This window comes from Mastacembelus armatus, chromosome 9 (genome assembly GCF_900324485.2).
Source record: "Mastacembelus armatus chromosome 9, fMasArm1.2, whole genome shotgun sequence".
Classification (NCBI taxonomy): Eukaryota; Metazoa; Chordata; class Actinopteri; order Synbranchiformes; family Mastacembelidae; genus Mastacembelus; species Mastacembelus armatus.
This window is the reverse complement of record NC_046641.1, coordinates 7,527,364-7,552,926: the sequence shown is the minus strand read 5'-3', so window position 1 is coordinate 7,552,926 and position 25,563 is coordinate 7,527,364. Positions and strand designations below refer to the sequence as shown.

General features: G+C 41.7%; 1 protein-coding gene across 8 annotated transcripts in view; it reads left to right on the top strand.

Moving 5' to 3' along the window:
• pbx3b (pre-B-cell leukemia homeobox 3b) overlaps positions 1-24,332 on the top strand; it is a 57,479-nt gene extending 33,147 nt beyond the window's left edge. For 2 of the 8 annotated variants that reach the window (XM_026321432.1, XM_026321431.1), the window contains exons 3-10: positions 11,422-11,663; positions 12,671-12,861; positions 13,894-14,029; positions 14,846-14,875; positions 18,728-18,893; positions 19,473-19,550; positions 20,956-21,045; positions 22,642-24,332. In XM_026321432.1, coding sequence (XP_026177217.1) covers positions 11,422-11,663; positions 12,671-12,861; positions 13,894-14,029; positions 14,846-14,875; positions 18,728-18,893; positions 19,473-19,550; positions 20,956-21,002 — 890 coding nt within the window. In that variant the 3' untranslated portion in view covers positions 21,003-21,045; positions 22,642-24,332. Of the gene's footprint in view, positions 1-11,421; positions 11,664-12,670; positions 12,862-13,893; positions 14,030-14,845; positions 14,876-18,727; positions 18,894-19,472; positions 19,551-19,985; positions 20,099-20,955; positions 21,046-22,641 lie in introns of all 8 variants that reach the window. The other 6 variants (XM_026321434.1, XM_026321433.1, XM_026321437.1 and 3 more) reach the window with 4 other exon arrangements.
• Positions 24,333-25,563: the final 1,231 nt, after the last annotated feature.

Sequence of the window (25,563 nt, the reverse complement as noted above, 5' to 3'; positions counted from 1 at the left end):
CATATCATTTACGCTGTGCTGCATTACCACATCTATACACTCTCTATTCTTTATTACAAAGTAGGTGGCCTAGAGGAAAATATATGCATTTGTTCCCTATGGCATAAAATATGCATATAGGTGGCTCATTTCATCTCCAATCTGTGTTATTCCTTTAAAAATTTAGCACTGCCTGCAGTCCCTCTTTAATATTTAATTTGACAAGTTTTTAATCTGTCTTTATGCGATGATGAAGTAATCGTCAGCTGTCACAGAAATGATTGAATTATACAATGGGATTGAAGTGACTCTTAGGTTGTAGGCATGATTATTTATTTTGCTTCACGTGAGCTTGAGGGAAAGAATATCCCTTTCACACACAAAATATATCTCCCATCTTTATTCATCTTTTCTCCCAGGCCCTCCCACACGAAGAAAACTATGTATAACATTCATACATCATTCATGTTTTGTTTACTAGCTTTTAGTTTGAAGCAAATCAAAACACAGCAGCCTCTTGGTATGTAAAAGATCGAGTAGTTAATTGTATATCCAGGCCACTTGCTCCATTTCCAAAGTCCTTCACTTATTAATGGGAACCACAGAGCAATGATAATTACTCCCGGTCTTTTCTTAGCTCTTCTGATCTGTAATGCTCGCAGATTATCCATCATACTAGCTAAATAATCAGCAGGTTGTCTCCAGAACAAGCAACTGACAGCAGCTCCAGCACCCACAAGATGAACACTGGAGCACATCAGCGAGGTGAGCAGAACACCATCTTTTGGAAGAGTAGATGAATGATCAGCTCCTGCTAACTCTGTAGCACCACCTCTGTCGGCCTCTCTAGCAATCTGGCCATATTGGGCCCCCACTGTGGAGCAGCATGGCACAGAGAGTCGTGGTAGTCAGTCCCCCCATAGCCCCAGGCTGCCTCTACCTTTGGTATGCTACTCAAGGTTAAAGAGATCCCAATTGGGTGTTTAACAGTGTTGTGCTCAGATCTGAATTGCTTTTTTTTCCTTCTTTTTCGACACTGTGGATAGTGAACCTGGAGAATTGTATCGAACTGTTCATCTCTGGAGCATTTTTACATCTACAGCGTAGATCCTAGGTCACTGTTCTCGCTGTAATATTTCTATAGCAGACCTTTAAATCCCTACATCGCTGTAATACTCTTATAAAGTAGCAGGGGTAAGTGATTTGAACCATTTTACTGTGAGGATCTGCTGTTTGCCGTACACATGCAGCTTTTGCTGACATTCATTTTGAAACCACTCGCAGCACTTGCGACTCAGAGTAACAATGCTGGGGGAAAAGTGCCTGCTGAGCTCTACAGTGAATATACCTCTGACCCAGACCGAGGAAAGGGAGATTTATGAAATCCACATGTTTAATACATTTCATTTTGTCCAAGGGATTTGTATTGCTTACCACAGTATTTTAGGGTAGAAACATTCTGTATAGTCACAGCTTGTATTGTCTGAGGAGAATAAACCCTGTCCAGTTCTGGCTGCTGAAGATTTGTTTTATAGCACCCTGCTTTCCTCACACACATCAGCCATGCACTGTCTGAGCTATTGCATTTTGTCGTGTTGAGGTGTTAGGTATACACGCCCTTAATCTTTAATGCATAATCCCCTGAAAATCCGCTACATAAATGAAAAAGATAACCCTCATATCAGCGCAGTGACTAGGTAATTTAATAAAGGATTGAGACTCTGGCCCCAGTGTGATATGGTGTGTGACCTCTGTGTATTCACTGTGTGGGACAGAGCAGGTGAGCCAGTGCTTGTAGAGGAGTGCTTCTTCCTATTCTAAAACACATCCTGGGAGTGTAACATCTGTGGTGACAAACAGAATGCGCCATATGGATTAAAGCACAGGGAGAGTAGTCACTGAAATATTTGCTTTCCCAAAGTGTTGACACAGTATGAAAAAAAAAGAAGAACCATGGCTGCGTTTTCCCTCAGTAATCAGGTAGCAGTTATCGCAGTGAAGTGTTTGCCTATCTAATGGTGTTTCCATTTTGTGAGGCTGTGTCATCAGCTTCCCATTTGGATCTGACTTCCCCTACAGTAAGTGCTGCCCTACTGACGCTTTAGTGTGTTTTACTTCTGTGTTTGGTCTGTCTGTGAGAACCAACAAAAAAGACAAACAGAGGAATTGGGTGAGAAAGAGAAGTCTTTTAAACACGTCATAACCGCGTTCAGCTCATTTAGCAGCTGACCACATCAAGTCATAAATAGTCTTTCCAGAGAACGCTTGTTTTACATCTAAAACGCACTTGAGTGTAATGTTGACAGATATAGCTTGTGACGAGTGATAGTCAGAGTGTATGAGTGCCTATAATGCCGCTGTCAACCTCTGGTGCCAGACTGAAAATAAGCAGTTCACCTCTGTTTTCATTCAGGAGAGTGCAGCAGACAGCACCGGCTTCTTCGCTGTATTTATTGACTTGTTTTACTAGCCTGAAACAGGGTGCTTTTATACAGGCCTTCTCAGTCTTAAGACTCTCCAGACATTTACATTATTCCTGACTGAGTTACACACACGTATAAAGGAGCACGTCCACAGGCTAGGTTAGATATATACTCTCTTTCCTCCTTCCTTTCTCTCTTACATTCATACACACTCATGCACCATTTTATTACCCCACCATTTCATATACTGTTACACTGTACTTTTCTCCTGTTCCTGTTGCATTTCGGCTGTGCGACTGTTTGTATCCAAGCTAATTAATTGTCTTTCTCTGTTTTAAACGTTTATAAAAACATAGTGTTTTTCTGGCTTGATAAATTGTGTATGAATACTGCATAAAAAAAAACAAACTTTTTTTATGTTTATGCTGAAGCTGATTCAGTGGTATAAAAGCACAGATTTCACGAGGCTCTAAAAATCATCTTTCGCTGACTAATCTGCACGACTGCAGCGAAAGATAATGAATGCCAGCGCCAGAGCCACAGCCGACACTATGATCCCCCCCACCCAGCCTAAAACCTCCAGCAATATTTACATGATATTTCATTTTAGAATAAACCTCTTTTCTCTCCCACTGTGAAGATATTGAACTCTTTCACACAGATGTCATCTTAACCAAAGCTTATTAAAAAGATGGACATCAAAGTTGTGGGTGCCCATTTATCTCATAGCACTCTAATTGGCCACCACAGGCAAGAGAACAACTAACTCCAAAATAGGAGGCGTTGAGTGGTAGGGCTAAAGAAGAGGATGTCTAAAGACCTCTCAGTGGATTCATTGCCAATAAATCCTCTAGAATGTAAGCAGGGCTTTTCTGGTGGGTGGGGTATGAAATTTTGCAAATACATTATGAAATATGATACGCTGATTTAACTGAACACTTATGGCCACAGGGTTTGGTTTCTTTGTTCTGGTGTTTTTTTTTTGTTGTTGTTTTTTTGTTTGTTTGTTTTGTGGCTGTATTGTCCTGTGCCTGACCTGCAACTTCAATGTTTGCTTGACATCTTTGGAGTTTTTAGCATCATGGTTGGGGCAATGCTCTCTGAAAAGGTCATTCAGCGAAGTAGCCATGAGCAAACTAAGATTACATTTCGCTAACTCCATGTAGTGCATTGTTATGAATTAACCATTGGCCACAATGAATGAAACTGATTATTTAGCTAGAGTCACTGCTACTCCATCAAACAACACCACACACAGGCCTGAGGTGAATAATGTATTATGTTTTCTACTCAAGTGGGCAATAAAAACACAAAAACAAAGTCATTAATTGCCCACATACAGTAACCAAATGCCATCAAGAGCCTGTGCTCTCATTAACCTGGCACCTAATTATCTGCTTCCAGTCTGAGTCCTGACAAGCCCCACCGTCTGAACCCTCAGCTTGGTTGTGTTGTGCTGTGTTGTGTCAGCACTCACCAACCACAGCCAAGGCACCATTAGGTACAAAGAAGACAAAAGCTTCTTGCAGCAAAGGTTCCCTCTGCACACGCAGCCACAATGTTCCTCCTGTTAATGCCTTCCCTTCCAATTAAATCTGCAACTGTTAATTATTGTAATTATGAGAGTGAGCTCCCAGCTCTACACCCCCACCCGCAGCCCCTTCCTCGCCGGTGTGCAGAGACGCTACGGGAGCTGTTGTGTTGCTTCAGTGGCGTCTTGTCTCTGCTCCAGTGAAGCCCTAGCAGGGAATTGGATGCAGAGGGGGACTTGGTACACATGACAGGGGTGACGTGAGGGAGATTGCACAGTTCATCTTGGATAACTGGGCGAGCAAGTCACAGCCAATGGCCACGCCTCCAGTCTAACTCATTAAATGGTGTGTAAAGTACATGCTGGGAATAATTAGCACGAAATAACCTTTTTTTGCTACCTTGTTCGCGCAACAAAAAAAAGGTGGAGTATCATCTGTAGGTGTACAATAAAACTATTCAGCTGGTCAAATGAAATGAGGGAGATGATATTCTCTCAGCAATCATTCACTCATTTGCTTTGAAAACTCCACAGTTATTTTGTGCCTTTCTTATGGAAATGTGAAGCCCTATTCTTGCTGTGCTTTTTGAGAGACACTTGCGATAGATCCAAAGTGATGTGTTGAGTATAAGGAGAGCTGAAAAAGAGTGGATGGCCGGCCGGCTGCCTGTTAAGTCTCTGCGTGTCTCAACATCCTCTTTGGCCTGCTTCTGTCACAAGCTGTTGTTTGGCCTGGCCCTGATCTACCCAGCTACTCCTTGCACTGCTCTCTGCAGATCCAGCACTAACCTGCACCATCAGGCACAGGATGCTTCCAGAAGCTGTGCTCTTGTTTAGGTGCGTGCAGCCTAAGACACTGGAAGCAGATGTGTTTTTGTGAGCTTTATCAGTCCACGCCAAGAGATGAACTAAGAATGAGCACGTCAACTAGCGTCCTATTCCCATGGCATAACCTCAGTTGCCTCATAGCAGAGACCTTACACGCTAACACAGCTAGCAAAGGATTCTGCCTTTACAATTTGAAGCTGAATTCTCTTTTCTAAAAGACACTGAAGGAAAGAGCAGCTCCTTCTGCTTGAGGCAGTGCAGCCTTTTTGTGGATACCCTGCAAAATCTAAATGATGGACTGTCAAGTCTCTTGCAGAAATGCCACTGCAAAGAATAATCTCTTTGGCAGTGGATCATGGTTGGCTGTATGCTACCAATGCCATTGCTTTGTTTATGTGAGTATGTAGCCCTCACATGCAGACATAAGCATATGCACATGCACAGATATGCATGCTCACACAAATAAACACACAAATGCAGAGCATGCACACAAAATGCTTCAAGCCTAAATTCTTTCTTTGGAATCATACAGCAAAATATATGGGATTAATAACCCGAATAGGATTATTTTTTTCACCTCTAGCCTTTAAAATAATGTATGCCTGGCTCTGTGTGTGGATGAAGTTTTGCCTGTATATTTGCCTGGTTATCAGTGTGTACAAGACCTGCTGTGTGACCTGGTTTCATGCAATCTCCATCTTCTAATTAGGAGGCTGCAGAAAGGCTGGAACAAGAGGAGGAGTGATTAGTTGCCTTTGGGTATTTCATAAGTGGCTTTCAGTGCCACATTTGCATTATTTGCTTGGGGTCTGAATAACAAATCAGCCTACCTTTGCAGCAAATTGAGGCTAGCAGCTAAAGACCATCAATACATGAAATATAAAATGAAACTAAAGAAAAGAAATAAGCAAATCACACTAACACAATATACAGGGGATAAAATGAAATATGGGAACACAAGATGCAATAGCTGTGAAACTAACCTAAACTAACCTGAGTCTGACTGCATCTCAGAGACTGAAATAATGTCTGACTTTTCAGATGATTGCATTATCTTCTATGTTCATCATACATGTGGGGTGTCTGCCTGAATAACCAGTGTCTCAGTGATCACTCCTTGTTTTCTGACTAGCAGACCATGTGAACCATGTGAGCCCTATGTTGGAGCCCCATGCTGTATGTGTCCTGTAGGGTCAGTCAGTGTGCTGATCTGTAGCGGAGGTCCTGTCCACTCATTTGGCCAGTCTCCCCAGCCGCTGCGTGCGGCCGCCATCGCCGAGCCTGGTCAGCCATCACTACACCACTTGGCCGTTTGCCCACATCGAGTCTTAGAGGGCAGGAAACAAAGCGGGCACTCACACATCCACATATAAACACACATCGCACACACATGATCACAGCAAGTGACAGTGGCTCTTGTTTACGCAGCCCTCCCATCCTCCCTCGCTCTCCTTTCATCCTCTCCCTCTAGTCTGTCATGTTGTGTGTCACTTCCCACAAATGTCAGTGCCACCGTGGGACAGTGATTAATTTTGGTGTGCTTGGCAAAATGTCTTCAAGATGTTTGTTTGGGTTGTCTTTTCCCACCCCCTTTCCCCCCCCCGCTTCCCCGCATGTCTTGGAGTCGTGGGTCGAGAGTGGCAAGTCTCCCTCCTATTCCCCTCACCCCCCCCCCCCCCCCCCCCCCAATCCTCTGCTGTCACAGTCTTCTCTTTTAGATGGGGGATGAGTGCATCTTCATCATCATCATCTTCATCATCACCAAGGGACAAAGACTACCTGAACCGACAGAGATCTTCTTTTCTGACCAGAGCCACTTTCCGTCACTCCCCACCACCTCCTCCATGCGCTGTCTGTTTAGTGCGTGCTGGTGGAGTATGATGGGAGAAGTCTTGACCCAGCACTGGGGGGCTGCAACACTTCACTGTCAGCACGGCTGATTAGCTTATCACTCACCGCACTGGGAGGAAATACATCATCATATCAGACAGGGATTCCCCAGTTTTTAGGGCCCATTCCCTGCATCCTTTTACTCTGCATTTAATCACGAGACTCTGCCCCCTCCAGTATTTCAGCCTTACCTCTAAAGCCAGTCCTCGGGGGTTTACAATGAGAGCTTTATCTCTACCAGGCCTGTTTTCATAAAATCAGAACAGAACATCATGTGTGTGAAAGCACTTTTCACTTTTTGTGTTGCAGTGTTTACGTGGACAGAATGAGCCATCTTCCCAAATTATTCTTTTCAACTCACTCAACAAAGAAAGTGAAACACAAAGTGGGAAATGTGCTTTGGCTTTCCCTCAGTGTGGTATCAGGTATGGTAATTACTCTGCCATTAACATTGGGAATAGTTAATGTGTATTAATGTGTTAATGGCATGTTAATTACTGTACATGCTAGAGAGAGCCTGCAGGCATTCTTTCAAATTCTTTGTGCCATGTGGATGTAGGCCAAGCTTAAAAAAGCCTTTAAGAATGTCGATGAAAGAGGATCCTTATGTTTCATTTGTCAGAACAAAAGATTTTCAATGGTAATTTGATCCAGCTCCCGGCTTCTGGAGCTAAAAGTCACTGATCCAGGCGCCACGACAAAGGAGATGATATGAAGTCAAAGGAGACGTGGAACATGTCTGTAGTGACAGTGGCCTCTTTGTGAAATGGATACTCTAAGCCCTCTGTAGTCTCTAGTGTGTTGCTTTGGCAGTGGGCTTTAATAACACGGTGGATTAGAAGCCTTGGATCCTGAGTGCCAAGTCTGAGTTAAAGCTCACCTTGGACAAGCCTCAGTAACAGGCTAGATGCCACTGCCCTCCTCCTCCTTCTCCTCCTCTGAGCCACCTCTCTGCTCACACCATCTATTCCACGGCTTTAAGAGAGATGACCTTTGCAAATATTGACAGAAAATAAATTCTGTTTCGATTAGTTAGCTTTGGGAGACCTTTGCAGATCAATGCAATTAGATGAACAGAGTGTCGATATGTGGCTGAAGCCGTTCACTGGGTAGGAGAGGAGCCGCAGGAGGTCAGGGTTACTTGTAAAGAACAGGATGTTTTGGAAACAGTGGTGGAAATAACAGAGTCACATTGTGTATCGTCACACAGGCAAGATTGCTTTCCTGCACCACATTCTGCTTGCGAGAAAAAACATTTTACTGTCTCAGAAACAAAAATATTACAAATAACAAAACATCTTCGGCTTCTTTATCTGCAAGAAACACTACTCTTCTAGTGTATCGTCTGGCATCTGACAGTGCAGTCAGTGCAGCAGAATGAGGTGGAGAAGCCCAGAGCCACCCCTTCCCTCTTCAGCAAGCCACATTAACCCAGCAGGGCTCCGCCTTTATAGCTCTCCTGCTCACACTTCAGTGATGAGAGTAAACAAGCAGCGGGCCAAAGGTCAGCTAAGCCCACAGAATAAAAGAGGGCACAGGGGGAAAAGAGGTGGGAGGAAAGGAGAGCGGCCCGAGGCAGTGCTCAGATCACTGTCAGGGCTTCAAGGAGGGAATGATGTACGAGACAACAGCCACGAACCGGAAATGATTATAAACAGAGAACAGGGGCGAGTATATAAAAGAAAAGGGCTGCATTGTCTTTATCTGTCAAATTTGTTACGTCCTCAGATCTGATATCAATGGTGAAACCTGTAAAAAATGAAAAGGAGAACCAGTCCTGACTGATAGGGATGGATTAATCACAGTGTCTCCTTTTGTCTCAGCCACAGAGGAGAAATGAGGAACAATCATATAGGCAAGTGCTTTGTCCCCAGCTACCCCACCTGTATTGTTAAATGACAAATGAGGCCGATTAAGGACATGTTATATTATTATCGCAAATTTTGATTTTTTTCCTTATACATCATTAAATGCATTCTCTTAATTAAGTGAGCTGCATCACCAGAGTTATGTGAAATAACTCAACCATATATAGATTTTTCATTCTCAAGTATTGCTCACAGGCTTTACCAAGGTGACACGACTTCTGCACTTTTCCCTTCGCACTGAGATTAATGCCACTTTGACTGTGGAGGTGGATTAGAGCTAAACTCGGGTGCCCAAACTTGTTTTAATACCCATATCATCAGACAAAAACAGGATAAAGATTTGAGCAGGCAAAGCAGCCATTGCAGTGGTAGAATGTGACTGTGGCTTTGCAAGTTACTATACAGATTTGTCAACCACACTGAAAATTAAAGATATTATCTTGCTCAAGCCTATTTTGTGGAAGTTGTGTGATGATGCTGAGTTTAGACAGTGAATCCACAATCTTTTTGCTGCTCCAACAAAGGTGCACAGAGACAGCGAGACAGACAACACACTGCACCTATTTTTAAAATAGATCTTTTTCTGTAGGTTAGGTTTTGTTCTTTTTTTTTTTTTTTAAATTTTTACTTTTTATGTGCTTGAGACAGACACATCATCCCTCCCAACATGTGTGTTATGAATGACCAGCCCGAGCTGCTGTGGCACAAATACACCCTGGTGGACTCCTGCAGGGCCGTCTGCTTCTCGGGGTAGCACAGTAATCATTTTTATCCTGCTGATTTCCCAAATAGAAATGGACACGTATGATAAAAATGTCACGGCCACTCCACATGTCAGTGGACTAACAGGATTACATGTCACTTTCTAATGTCTCGCTCTGTTTTCCTTTGCCGTGAATGGCCACATTATTGCACACAGGAACTTTGTGGTAATATATGGTAAGAGACAAGTAGCTCTTTATGGCCTGTGATTATTTAGTTTGAATGAAACCAGTGATTTATGCCCATTTAGCTCAAAAGCCCTGTAAATTCCCTCAGCTGCATTTCCCCTGGATATAGAGTGAGTGGAGTGAAAGTGACAACTGGGTTTGGTGTGGAAATGTACGCTGCGTCCCAGAGTTATATTTAATATACCTGACATGAAAAACGTGCCTACCTACTTACCACCACCCGCAGCACAAAGGAAAGTGCAGCCCGCTGAGCTTGTGTTGAATCAAAGAGTGGGAGTAAATACTGAATTAGGAAAATATGAACCGTAGTGGCAGACAAACCACCAGCTATTAGAGCATGTTGAGATATGTAGCCAGGCATCTGGTCAGTCAACATTTGAATCATGTGCCATTTTGTTTCATGCTGCGCAAACTGGAATAGAAACAGTCAAGCCTGTCCAAAACGAGAGCTTTGGGTGGAGTTGTGCAGATGCAGTGTGATGTGGATGAGGGTTAGTGGAGCAGCGGCATATTGTCCACATGGATGGCTTGGCTCTGCAAGCCTGATGGAGCCTTGTCCAGCATCTCAATGTCTCCAACACAAATAGCCACATTCATCCACTCCTCTCACACCATTACACCTAAAAGACTCAAAGCCAGCCAATCCATAAATAGAGGCAAATTTGTTTTTCAGTGGCACTGCAGTCGAACAAAACACCAACAGAGATGAAAACATCAGAGGATTGGCTACAATACGATGAGTTTCCTATATAGTAATGCAACCTATACATACATACATACAAACACACACATACATACATATATATATATATATGTATATATATATATATATATACATACATATATATATATATATATATAGTTTTTTTCTCTCTACTGTTTACTGCTGCTGATGGTGTGCAGGGTCAGTCGGTCAAAGCGTTTTAAAAGGGCTGCTGCATTGCATGCATACTGGCTGACACAATAGAGCCACTAATCTTCTTATTTGGAATCCAGAAGCTGGCCATATCTTAATGAAGCTGTAATGAGCTGTTGAAAATCCCTGAATTGCGGGAGGGATTATTGAATTGAAACAACTCTGGTAATCATAACGTTCAAGTAGCCACTCAGTATTTACTGCCCATTGAGCCACATTTTTATTCACTTATTAGACTGGATAGCTTGATAGCTTGTTTTTGTTGTAATTCTGACCCGCAGTGTTTTTCTTTTTTCTTTTCTCTCTAAAGCCCGGCATCGTGGTTGTGTTGCTAATGCACCCAGGTGTGCATGTAGGCTATCTGCTGGGTGATTATGACTTGCTGACAGACTGGCGAGACAGAAAATCAGAGAAAATAAACAGCAGGGTCTGAATGAGCACTTTACATACAATTGACTGTGCAGTCATTTTGTTGTATGTATATTTTAATTTCAGCAGAATAATTTTATTACTTCTTCTAATACTGCAAAACCAGAACTGTGAAATAATACAAGAATCAAAATTTATAAGCAAAGAGAAATAAGGAAAACACTAGTTACTTTCTGGAGTTCCCAGCATTCACCATGTCAAAGACTGAGACACTTACTAGAGGTATAGTTTTCTGTTTAGCATCCTTTCACAGAGTAGAAGTGCCACTTCACCATTGAGCATTTGTCAGTTTATGGATGTTGCTGTCATGTCAGCCTTCCCGTACACACAGTGTGCAGCGCAGTGTGTAAATAAAAGAGAACAGGCATAGACATGGGCGACAGAAACAGCACCACATACAGAGGAGTTACCCAGTTTATACCTGCAGGGAAACATCACAATATAGCAGAATACACACATAGATGTAATGCTTTTAATTACACTTAACAGTTGTCTGCACCTGTTTGCTATGTTTTATTTTGGATTTTTAAGTATTATTTTTTCCAGCCTTAATATGTCTGTGTATGGTACTAGCTGACCCTCTGTCCCTGTTTGTGTGTTCCTGCAGGTCTCAGCATCCGTGGTGCCCAGGAGGAGGACCCCCCAGACCCACAGCTCATGCGTTTAGACAACATGTTGTTGGCAGAGGGCGTAGCGGGACCAGAGAAAGGTGGCGGATCTGCTGCCGCCGCAGCTGCAGCCGCGGCCTCGGGCGGAGCGGGCGACAATTCCATTGAACATTCCGACTACAGAGCCAAACTCACCCAGATCAGACAGATCTATCACACAGAGCTGGAGAAATACGAACAGGTAAGGAGACGGCTTTGTAATCCCAGGGTTAAGATCTTCAGATGAACCAGTTTGGCATTTAGTCTTTTGCCTGAAATCTTTTTGTGCATCTTCGCAAAGAATAGCATATTTTGTTCTTTTTCCACCATCAGAACTGTAAAATAACAATAAGGCTACCAGTTATTTAAAATTTCAGTTTGTGTTCAAGTGGTCCTATTAAGTTGTACTTTATACTTCACATTGCTTCAGAACACCCAGAACAGCTTATTCTGTCCGTTAGCTGGAAAATTGCAGAGTATATGCACGATAGAGGAGAATGTGATACCAGCCTGAAAAAATTGCAGTATTATTCACTTTGGTGTAGCTGATTATAGAGATCCAAAGGAATGTCACAGTCATCTGTGTTAAATGAAAGTATGATCAGCTCCTTCACCTAGCACTTTGAACCTGCCATTAAACACAGAGGCATTATGGGCGAAAATAGAAGGTGTAACAGTGATGCCTCAGCAAGCCAGTGAGGTAAATTAGACTAATTTACTCCGTGCTCTCTGAGAGAGGAGGTGGGTATGTGGGGGCACACAACACTTCGCCTGGAGTAAATGCATCTTTCTTAAGGGTGTTTCCAGGTTTTAATTATCTAAATGTAAATACTTAACGAATTTTACTCAGAGTAATGAGCTAAAGTGTGCACTACGTAAATGTGTTATTCTAATTAATCATGTATGAACTACTGGTTTAACAAAAAAGCTGTTTAAATTTGCTTTGCATTAGGGCCAAGCCAAATTGCAAATCTGCATTTATATTCAAAGATGACTTCACCTATTATGTCATCAGAGTAATATCTAAGCAGCACACTCTGCTGAATCTTTTAACAAAAAGCCTATATGTAATGAACTCAGATCCTATTGGATAAGTGAATACAACTTCAGAACATCTGTCAAACAGGCTTTTGTACAAAGCTCACAGCTGTGACCTGGGACATTTACAGAACTCAGTTTGGCTGTTTTTGTCCCTCTGTCTTTTGTCAGGCATGTAACGAATTCACTACCCATGTGATGAACCTGCTGAGGGAACAGTCGCGCACGCGGCCCATCTCTCCCAAAGAGATTGAGCGCATGGTGGGAATCATCCACCGTAAGTTCAGCTCCATCCAGATGCAACTGAAACAGAGCACCTGTGAGGCTGTCATGATCCTGCGCTCCAGATTCCTTGATGCCAGGTCAGTGGATCATGTGTGTGTAGTGTTTGCATATGTGTGTGTGTTTGTGTAGTATATGTATGTGTATCTAGAAACTTTTTTTTGCTTCTGTATGACCCATATACAGTAAGCAAATCCAGTGAGCAAGGTCATTTTTAGACAGGGTGCAGGTCTAAAGTTTGCTTTTCCTCTCACTTTTCTGGCACAGCACACAGTATGAGCACTGCAGAGATGCATGATTTTAATTATGTCCATGTTCCATGCATTATCCATTTTCAAGACAATCATGCCCTCACACCTGAGAGCAGTTAAAACCAAATGAAATGGAGACCAAGTCATTTGTAATGGATGGAGGGGAGGTCATCAGCAGGTGTTGTGGATTGCTATAATCACTAACTGTGTGGTGCAGTGTGGAGTTCTGCAGAGAGTGGCACAAGTTCGGGCCAAACAAGCCAAGTGGAAGCACATTTGCTGCCCACTGCCTGTGTGAAGCGCAGTAAACAAGGCAAAATAAGCAAATGCTCAACAACATGATAAGTAGTGCCCTTGGGAGGGAAGGGAACCCAGATCTTGTTAGAGTTTGCTTGTTTCTGCTGGAGATCCCTGGGGCTGTGGCACTTCAGGAACAATGCTCAACTGTGCATGCCGTGATTTCTATAATGTACCGAGATGCACTCCGACTGGGCTTTGCGCTCCATCACAAAGCCCACCCATCCGCTACACTAAACTCCACACATTACACGCTTGGACTAGAGATTGGAGACCAACAGACCAAATTAAACATTGTATGTGTTTTGTGACCATGTTTGTTTGTGTGTGTGTGTGTGTGTTCCTCTCAGTTTATTGGTTGGATTCTGGTCTTCCCTATGTTGACGAGACTCTTGGAGCAGGACACGATATTCTGCTCCTTAGGGCCCTTAGAGCCCATTCCTCATTATTTTCACCATTTATGTGTGAGATTGATTGTGCAATTTGTGCGATCCAAATGGATGAGTTAATGCTGGTCCCTCTAATGGGCATGCTCGGCCTTTCTCTCGTTTGCTCCCCACTCAGGCGGAAAAGGAGAAACTTCAGCAAGCAGGCAACAGAAATTTTGAATGAATATTTCTACTCACACCTCAGCAACCCGTATCCAAGCGAGGAGGCTAAAGAGGAACTGGCCAAGAAGTGCAGCATCACAGTTTCCCAGGTGGGTAGAGCTCATCTAACAGTAGCTTGTGGGTAATCAGGGTGGGAAAGGCCAAAGCCTCGAGGGATAGTTACCGTAGGTCACACCGCCAAGACACAATGTTCTTAGCTAACCTTGACATTGTGGCTGCCTAATGATGCTTCAGTCAAGGCTGGTCCCAGTCAGTCAGAGCAGGGCCACAGGGAGGGGGAGGCCTATATCATCTTGGCCTCAATCAAAGCACCATGCTGCCCTTCCTTAGACGCCCCATCGCTGGGTCCCCTGCCATTTTCCCCTCTCATTCTCATCCACCATGTGTGCTCTCTCTGTTGCCTGGTCAGTCGCTCAGGTCATAAACTGGGAAGAAAAAAAATGGCATCATCCATTACTTTAAAAAAAGCATTCAAAGTCTGTCACTTCAAAACACTTGATGATACTGGGTTTTTATGTGTATGTTTGCTGTTCAAGTGACCTTGCAGTACTCTGCTAATTCACAGTTATATTTTAGACTTAAAGATGCGACTTTCCCACTTTATATATAGTATAGCCTCCCTGATGGGTAAACCTGAAGGCAATATCACTCACACCTAACCCCCACATCCAAAGTATTATTATCCTGTGCTCTCTTTTTCTGCTAGGATTGTCACTACTATCTAGATTTTTTTTATACTCTATTGTTCTATGGTTGTCCTCATGCGACACAATATCAGAGAAACGTGAATCTATACAATAATCTGCAGTGTTTTTTTTCTGTGTGGGGACGGGGTGTTGAGGGGTATATTGAGTGTAGTCATGAAGAGTCAGATACTGTAAAAGCCCATTCTTTTTTGCCTTCAGGGGGTGGGAAGCACCATCACAGTATCACAGGTATGTCATAACTTCTCCTGATCCACTGTTTTCATTTTTTTTTGTAACTCCTCTGTTTATGTATGTAATAGCCTCACAGTTGTCCACTGCACAGAACCTCCTTCCCTCACACTACTGGATCAATGCTAATGTTATGATAAATGACTGTATTTAAAGTTTTGATTTACGTTTTAAAAGAGTGGATAAGAATTTTGAGCATTTGCATACTTTAAATAACACAAGAACACAGACTATGTTGATTGATTCATATGTTTATACTATACCCATGTTATCACCATATTATGTGTGTACAGATGTGTCACATGAATTCCTTTACTTTTTGGCTGCTGTTTACCACATTTATCATATTTTTTTTGTTTGTTGTAGAGCGTTGACTAAATGTGTGGTCTTTTGAATCTTCAAACTGCACTCTGAGTTGATCCCCCCCTCCACGTACCCCATGATCACTTTGTGCTTTATTGCTGTTAAAGAAATGGCCACCAACCCTCATAAATGGAGCTCCACTCCGTTTTCTGAGTGCCTCGCAAAACAGGCCACTGTACCAGTTCCCATGAGAACAAATGAGTCCATGTAGAAATTAGAGGGCTTTTAAAAATTCACTTGAACTCATCTCAGGCCCCATTAGTGGCATACTCCTCGGTAAGCGGAGGCCACAGCAGACATTCTTATTGACTTATTCTTAGTGCTTTGGCTCATTTTAAGTGAGTAACAAAGTCGGAGGCACGACCTGATGCCGAGTGCACTGTAAGTGTGTTATCCCTCACTGGTCCCCGGCCTATCAGGAGTCACAAACCACTCACTCTGACCACACCGAGCAGCTCGGTTAAGTCATTTTTCAAACAGCCCCAAACTCTTTTTGCGGTGCTTTGTTGATTGCACAAGCAGTTCATTAAGTAAAAACCATCCGTCGTGAATGGTATGCCAATATCAGTCGGCAGCTTTACTCAATGCATCATCGCTGACGAAACACCCTGCATCATTTTAACAGGGATCATTTAAAATGCAAGTGATGCACTGTCATCTTCCCCTAGAGCAAAGCTCATTTAATTCCAGAGACCGCCCTGCAGTTCAAATCCAGTGCTTTATTTATATTCAAATGCTGCAGTCATAAACTTGAACAAACAAAAAAAATCATGATTGTATATATTATCTGTGTTAGCTTGCAAGCAGCTAAATTGCTATGAGCTATTCACATTGTTGAAATTACTTGAATGGCTCTCTAAGCACAAGATTCCTTCAGTCAGTTTGCAGGCACAGTGCAGGCTCGCTGAATGAAGGCATGGGGTTGAGTTTGTGTTGGGGTCACGTTTAATATAATCTCTGTGAACATTTAAGGCACATTCCAATGCAACACTTAATTCATTTTATTTATATGTGTTGGTGTTTTGTGTCTGTAATTGATAGCATCACAGCTAGCCGCACCACCTATGTATTTGTGTGTAAGGCTTAGGGCATTATATCTTAAGATATGTTGGGATCATACACAGATCATGCATTGCTGTACATTGACCAGCGAGGGGTATTGACCTGAAATAGGCTGAAATAGTTTGAATTATTAACTGCAGCTCAGCAGCCTCTCTAGTGGGCAGCAATGAAGGCAACAATATCGTGTTCTGGCAAGAAGTCTGCATGGTCATTATACAATCCCTGCCTTTGAGGCTGCTGATGTCAGGTAATTCAGTCTCGCAACCTGGTTCTCACCACACATAGGAGTCAATTGAATGCATGGCCTGCCACAAGATAAAAGGGAATTAGTTCTGTAGATTGGGTTGTGCTCCGCACCCTACAGTGCCGTGCATTTGTTCAATATTTAGCTGGACCCGAGAATCACTAAAGCCAGAGTTCAGTGGGCAGGAGAGAAATGTGTGTGTAGAATGGAGGAGGGTGGGGTAACATCCAGAGGATTTGATGCCAACACTCCTGAGTCTCTTCAGGCTTGTAAAACCATAGAGTGGTACAACAGAGGGAAAACACACTTCATTACAAAGGGCTGAATAATAAAACTGTTAATATCTCCTCAATTGATCAGCCTCATTTTACTATAAAACTGCAGAAGAGACATGCATCACTGCCCCATCGGTGCATGTCAAAACATAAACTAGTGTACATGTACCACTGTATATCTCTTCATGTAGAACCACTACAATTTATTAAATATGGTTCTAATACACTGTTGCAATCAACATTTTTTAAATTAAACAGACTGATGAGCTGTAAAAAACATTTTGCATGAGTTTCAGGAGTTTGTGGGCACTTTGTGAGCTGTCTAAAAGAGCCTGAATATTGCATCCTCTTTGGCTCTACAATCCACTATAAGCAGGTTAAGTAAAAAGGATGATGGCCAGGGCTTTCATTGCTTCCAATTAAACCTTGCTTGTTAGTTTAACCTCTAGGTAAACCCATCAAACAATTGATGTCAAGGAAACCCTGCCAACAGTGGGCCTCGCCTGAATGGTCATTAATTTTAATTGCCTAGATATTAAAGATTTAGAGCACAGAGACGTGCAGGATAGAAATGATCCGATGTCCTGCAAATCCAGTCAGTTTTTATGCCACGGCATTGGCGGGCTGCTGGGGATATTAAAATTTAAGCACATGGGTGGAAATTAAATAAAGTGTCATTAGGGGCAGCTGCTCTTTGGCTGGTCCAGCCGTGGGCTGCAGGGCCTGAGAGGGGGGCAGGAGCACAGCGACAAGACACTCTAATTTATAGGACCATTAAAAACAAGCATCATCTCATTATTATTCCACTGTTATTGCAGAGCCAGCATTCACACATAAGGTTCACCCCTCGTACAACTTTTCAGTGTCTGACATATGATGTCGCATGTCATCATCTCAATTCAGCAAATTAAGCATTTCCTATTGCTCTGAATTTGAATGTATCTAGTTTCAGGCCTTAATTTGAATTCAGTTGGAAGAAATGAGTTTTACTTAAATACTTTTTATCACATCATTCACACTGACTGTCCTACAAACCTATGCTTACTCCTTCACAGCAGGTGTTTTCCCTATGACTCTTGTTTTTTGGTTATTACAAACAAAAGCTCCTTCCCATATCACTGACCATGTATACACACACACACACACACACACACACACACACACACGTTTCATTGTTGTAGTAATGTTCTGTTATTTTCAGAATTTAAGGACTTATGCTCAGACCCTCTGTTATTTTCAGAATTTAAGGACTTATGCTCAGACCCAGCGATGGTTTCTGTAGATCAGTATGGGTGTTTTAATAAGACCTCTAGTTTCTTCTTAACTTATTTGAACTCAACATATTTTACTCCAATATAGACCCAGTATAAAATACAACACAGTTATGCTGTCCATTTTTCTCTTTGTATTAAATTTGACATGCATCCTCGCATCCTTTTTAGTTTAAGTTACCTATTTCTGCACATCTATTTACATAAGCTGTCAATCACCTAGACTCAGTGATCTGGAATTAGAGAGCATTCTTTAGAGGGTAAAATATGAATATTGATATATTTCGCAGAGGGAAATGTCAGAATTTGTATCCTTAACCAACCCTGATTTGAGAAATACTGTATATGTAATTCATTGACTTTAGTGTCTGTGCAGTTGGAGCCCCGTGTGTTTTAGTTTTGTCAGGAGACAGATCTGAGAGCGTGTCATGCTCCCATCCATGAGAAGACGCAAGTGGCTCCTGATTATGGCTTAATTAGCTTGTGTACCCAGTGGACATTACTGCATGGCCTGGGAATTGGGTACTTGATGGACCCAAACATGACATCTTGAAACAATCACACTGCTCAGTGCACGGTGCTGTGGCTGCTTGACGTCTGACTCCTCTGCTCCTCCTCCTTCTGCTCTCCCACACAGGTATCCAACTGGTTTGGCAACAAAAGGATCCGGTACAAGAAAAATATCGGCAAGTTTCAGGAAGAAGCCAACCTGTATGCCGCCAAGACTGCTGTAAATGCAGCACACGCTGCAGCCGCTGCAGTGCAGAACAGCCAGGCCAACTCCCCTACCACACCGAACTCCGGTAGGCACTCCTGCATATAGACAACAAAAGATCTGCCCTCTACCTCAGCCCTTAACCTGCTGCCTACCTGCCTCACTCTCTCATGCACCATTCACAAAGGCAAGAGTGACAGGTTCTGCTCCCAGCTTGGGGATCACAGTGTCTCCTGTCTATAAGACAGTTGATGTCAAGCAAACTCATGCATAAAGAGAGCGTTCCTGACTTGTGAACCGAGAACACATGTATTTTTGGCAAAATAAAAAAAAAAAGTGAGAATTCAGAATGATGTCATGGGATTTGTTTTCCCTTGACTTTCTGTCAACTTCCTGTCATTTGTAGTGTAATGGTATGTAGTCCCACACAACAGTCGTGCTTTTATTGCTAAATAAAGAGAAACATAATAGCTGGGAGCATTTTACCTATAGTAACAGTATTAAAATGACATTACATGCAGTTGATATTGAGTAAGAATCATATATGAAAACAAAGCCTAAAAGGTTTAGTCCGGTTTAATGAGTTATGTAATGCTGAGTTTGGACTAAGTTGACCTGCGTCGGGATGTGGTAAGCTTATGAAGTGGTCCCTTTTTCTTGCACCCAGGATTCCAGATGAAAGATGAAGAGTTTCAGCTGGATTCTGCAGAGAGCAAAAACACTCTTTTAACCAACATGTTTACTGGTACTGGTCTTTTCATAAGCTTCTTACTGTCCTTGTCATTTACCATGTGATATCTCCCTGCCAACCTTAGACTGGAAGTAGGCGATGTGGAACAATTGGGAGCTTAAGCGACCAACCACATATAGAAACGGTCCCCTTGTGTCATGTGATTTTCATTTCATTTGTGTCCACCGCATTCGTAAAAAGATTCTCTCCAGTCCTTCTGCATATTGTCCTCTTCTGTTCGTTTCTTTACTTCCTTTCCTTCACCCTTGTAGTTGCTTGCTTTATGGGAGTCTTTCTTCAGTGTACTTGTCTGCTTGAGCTGGGACTGTATATGCAGACACATGCGTGGTGTGTGTGTGTCTGCATTATTTGTGCGTGCGCGTCTGTGTGTCTGTGCTTTCCCTATATAGCCTTCTCATGTATTCAGCTACTTACATCTTCCCTTTCCAGGTTCTTCAGGTTCTTTTAACCTCCCAAACTCTGGGGACATGTTCTTGAGCATGCAGAGTCTGAATGGGGATTCTTACCAAGGGGCACAAGTCGGAGCCAATGTACAGTCACAGGTAGGATCAACAATCAGGGACGGTTCCTGACTACCAGTGCAGAGAGCTGTCCTTGTCTTGCCTGTGTACTGAGCCATCCACAGTGCAGTCTGAAGCACATTAAAACAAAAACAAAAAATAAGGAAACATGCTGCTCATGGGAGAGCAGTTCAAATTACCACAGTGCGGCCTCCAATAATGCCCGATTAACCAAAGTGTGTACTGACTATTTCGCTTTGGATGGAATATTTTGGCAGCCAAAATATAATCCCACCCCACTGCTATCATGCCACAAAGCAATTTCCAGGTTACTATCCAAACATTTTGTGAATGCATTTGGCTTTGACTTGAGCTCTTGGGTTGGTATTGGGTTTTTGGTACTGTGTTTTCCCCTTTTTTCTCTACTCTTTATTGCTATCTTACTGTCTCATCTTGTTATTGTCTGTTGTTGATGTCTTCCATTTAAGTTTAATGCAGTTGCACAGTCGACACACAAAAGCTACCATGCACTTATGAAAAAAATCTGTGCTTATTCATGATTAAGGTAAAAAAAAAAAAAAAAAGCTCATATAAAAGCAGCCATAGTGTACTTGTTATCTTATAGTCACTTATGATTTTATTTTTGTTTATAATTTCATAGCCACTGTAGAATGTGTAATAGATTTTGAGCATGCTCGTAACGTCAGTATTTATTTCATTTTTTGTTAGAAAGTCTGTTAGCTGTGTTACAAATGTGTTGGTACATTTGCTGTCTCAGGAGTATATTTGTGATTTCACACTAGTTATTATCTGTTGCTTCACTGAGCATGTTAACAGTTAGTGTTGGACACTGGGAGACACCCGGCTGACCAGGTTGTCCACCTTGTCTATCCCTTCAGGTGGATACCCTGCGCCATGTTATCAGTCAGACGGCAGGATACAATGATGCTCTCGGGGGGAACACAATGTATAGTCCACACGGCTTAAACGTAAGTACAGGTTTTATTAGTTTCATGCAGACTTGATTCAACAAAGGCAGTGTGTAGTGCAATATGTTTCAGATCAAGTTCATTATATAGCATTATATACATACGTATAGACATAACATTTCATGTCCGTTAGCTTGCCAAAGCATGTGCCACAAAATATTATCGATGTGTCTTTGTCACTTTGTCACCTGATATGAATAAAAGTTGCATTTAATAAAACACATGAATCCTAAAGCTTCACTTTAATCACCATCTTTTAATACTTTGCTTGACTCAAGCCAAAAGTGAGATGGAAAAAAAAAGGGCTTTTCACCTCACGCTATCTCTTGCATTTTAGCTGTTTTGAAATGCTTCACAAAATTTTCCATAGCCTTATCTTCATGATAAAATATGAACATGTGATCACCCACAGCTCTTTCCAGACATGAATTCCATCTTCCTTGATGAGGTTTGATATGGCGCCTTTCTGTAAAGCAGCGCATAATCTGAAGCTATCAGAGTAAAGATTAATTTAGTTGATGAGAGACGATGAAGAGAGAGGGAGGGAGAGAGTGTCAGACAGCTCTGTCCCTCTCTGCACTATGTGAGAACCTCTGTACACGCTCTCTTTATATTGTTATGCCTGTTGGGTAAAATGCAGACATACTCACAGTCTAATATTATTTAAAGCTTAAGCTTAAAAAAAAGAGGCCTTCATTTTACAGAAGCATTACTGGAAATTAAAAATATACATATATATTTCTGTGAAAAAAATGGCACATTTTATGTAAACAAATGGTGGGGGGATGTTGCCAGTATTCAATGCTTTTGGTGTCATTTTGGCTTTGCTGAAGTCTTACTGCTATAAGCTCTTTAGACGTGTCAGCTCCTCGCAGGATCAAGCGTTTTTCACTTTCTCAAAAGGTTTCTCACTTCCATGTGCGGTGTCGACCTGTGCCTACCAGCTCTTCAGAGCTCAGTATGATCCCCACTAAGACAGCTACTGACTGCACTGAGCAACAAAAGAGTAATACAGTAATAAAATATTTTCAATGCATCATATTGTGGCAAAGCTTCTATTTTGTAGCTCCAACCCTGAAACCGCCTTATAGATATATTAGCATAGACTAACCTTTAGCTTTGTTGGTGGTGACGTAGAGGGATCCAGTAAAGGCTAGGTCATGCCTGGAGCAAAGCAAAGTCAGGCTGGCTAAGACTGGCTCTCTTGGAAAGGCCCTGCCCTGTCACTTTCACTCAGCTCTCCCCACTTCACCCGACCCGAGCCCTCCCTCTTCTTGACTGACAGGAGAATATGTAGCGACAAGCTGTCGGCCGCTGCTGAAATCTGCTTAGACACTGATTTCAGGAGCTGTTCCCATTGGTCGGGACACGACACAAATTTGTTTCCAAGTGTGTCTTTGCTGATGCTACTGCAATGCCAGGCATTCTCAGAGTGTGGACTAAGTGTGGCATCACTGTATTTGTGGCATTTTAGTATCACCTGAAAAGAGAATCAGATTTTTTGAGTCTTGTGTTACAGTTTGAGTATAAATATGTTTCACTCTCAAATTGCAAAGATTGTACGTGTAACCCCAGACTCTCCCGTTTGTGTCCCAGGCTAATGGGGGATGGCAAGATGCAACGACTCCGTCTTCTGTGATATCTCCGACAGAAGGACCTGGAAGTGTGCACTCCGATACCTCGAATTGATCCACTAATACTGCATCTTTGCCTCAAGCTGGGCATGGACTCTTTAACTGGCTGACCAACTGCAGATGATATTAAAAAAAAAAAAAAAAAATTCACAACAGATTTGTTTTGCTCTACCTTAAAGTTTCCCACCACCATGCCGCAGAAATTACATCCTCCATCATGAACACCAAGTGTTTCCTGATTGTTCAGTGTTTTCTTTCTGTCTTCATAAATCAACCGTAATCACCACGCTCTTATTTGTTTGTTGTAGAGGTAAGCACGCAAATGCTCAAACAAAAAACAGTCCTCAAACGTTACTCTGTAAACCTCCAGGATAATTATCTCCTCTGAACTCCAAATACTGGATGACACTTTAATGTGACTTTTTATGACATTTTAAATGCCCATTTGCTTGATTCTTGGTTTAATTACTACTTTCCATTTTGATAATTGGATTCTCTTTCAGTTTGAATGCATAGATTAAAGCAGCTGTTTCTTTGACTGTAATGTGCTCGCAGTCTTGTCCGGCAACTCGACAATGCTTCTGTTGACAGCTCAATGGCAGCTTTGTAGTTCCTTTCAAGATTTATTTTTGCCTTACAGCCGTCTACATTAGTACAAGGAAATGACTATTCAAACTCGGGAACATAAAAAAATGTAATTGATTGCTTGACTATAACATGACACCATTCCATATTTTATAATTTGATGTTTAGTATGTACATATGTAAACATTTTTTTCTACAGCTTATGGAAATGGACAAATCCCCCCACAGTAGATCATTCCTTTATTTCACACAGGAGCAGGCCCCGTTACACAGGAAAAAGTTGTACATAATATAGCTTGAGAGTAATTATACATCCCACCAATCAATACACAGCTTTATTACCTCATTCAAATTCATACAAACCAATAATTTCCAACATTTCTGTAGCTTAGAGTGCTCACTTACTACCTCTAAACAGTACCACCACCATAGTTTCTTTTGCCCTTATTTAATGTTTTTATGTAGTTATTTTGATTACATCTTGTAACACTGTAAAACTCTTCATTCTCTATGTAATCTAATGTATATTTTAATCTTTTAATAAAATGCTGTTGCGACATTGCAACTTAAAAAGACAAAAATAAAAAATGAAAGTGATAACAATATTAATACCATCAAAAATAGATGGGGGGAGGTGTTGGGGAAGGGGTGGGCAGTGGAGACGTTGTTGGGTCTGTGGCTTCTATAAGCTGGTGCGATGAACGTTGTTGATAAATTAACACCAAACAGTAAAACTGTTGTAAATACTGAAGAAAAAAAAAACATTTTGAATGTTGCTCATCTTGTTACTAAATCATGCAAAAAAAATTAAAAAAAATAATCACTATAAAACTGTAATGCATAGAGGTTTCAGTATTCAGAACTGTAAATTTCCAGCTCTGTTCAACAGGGTTCAAGACTTCTTTTCTCTTTTTTCTATTGTATGTGATTCTGAAACTGAAAAGTCATGACAAATGATTTGTGGCAGTGATTCCAATGTATTAAAGATGTTTAGTGTTACTTTCTAACCAGACTACACCCTGGACTGAAAAGTCTTCCTTGTGGTAGTTGTGTAATTTCAAACATGAATAAAACTTTTGCTTTCATGACAGCAAGGTGTGTTTTTGTGTGTGTATGTTGAGTCAATAGGAGAGGCTTGGCACATTTCTCCAGCATAAACTGCAGATAAAAGATGCGTTTTAATGAAGCGGTGCAGCACCTGGCCACTAATATTAACTCAACAAAACAATACATTTTTGTGAGTGTTTCAGGTATTTGAAATAAACCTAATATGTGAAATGATCATCTCTGTCATCATCTGCATTCAGTAGCTCTGTATGAGGCCTTTGTATGCTTTTGTTTCATATGCTGGGTAGATGGTAAAGAAGACTTAACCTGGTTTGCAGCTACTGTGGACCTGACATGGTTAGTGCAATTAACTGAAATGTCAGGCACTTCTAATTCAGGCTATTTTGGCTGTCTGTTGTGGAAAGACTGCCTTAATGGATCATTGGTTACCAATTCCACATGGAAATTGACATCCATTTATTCTCATTTTCTCAGCAGAGTTCTTCCTGTCTTCGTCCTGTGCTTATGTCCAGTGTTACTGTCTCTCAGGCGTAGAGCCCCCCGGATGTTTTTTTGTGAGTACATACCACAGTGTTTGTGCACTGCAGCAAGTAGAAGAGCTAATTTGACACTTTTGCGTGTGTGCATGCAAGTGTGCATGTGTTAGTATGTGATTTGATTGGTTTGATTTCTTGAGTGTCGATAGACAGGTTAAAGAGAATAGAGATGTAACAGTATTGCATGAGTTTGATTCAGGCGCCATGCACAGACGGTTTCCCTGGAGAGCACATTTGTCCACTCAAGCAGAGCACAACTTCATAAAACACCTTTCTCTGAAAATCATATCTTTATCCTGATATTACACACTCATGCTAGAGATTTCCAAATACATAGAGTTACTTTTTCCACAGCAGTTTTAATTTAAAAAAGGGTATTCTAAAATACATCTTTATAGATTTTCAAAAGAATGTAACACATTTTTTTGCTGCTTGACAGAGATTTTGCAGCGTTTCACTGCTGTTTTAGTTAACATTTAGTGCATCCATCCAACCTGGTTGTCTCAGTGGCAAAGCTGTTTTAACACTATTCTTTTTTAATAAAAGTGGAGTGTGCATAAGAATGCACACAGTATTTCCCCTCATTGGATTATGAAAGCATTTGGAGTCCAGTCTTACTGTACCCTGGCATTTAGATTACAATCTATTTGCTCATTCCACCTTTACAAATAGATACATTTGCATCCTCAAGACCT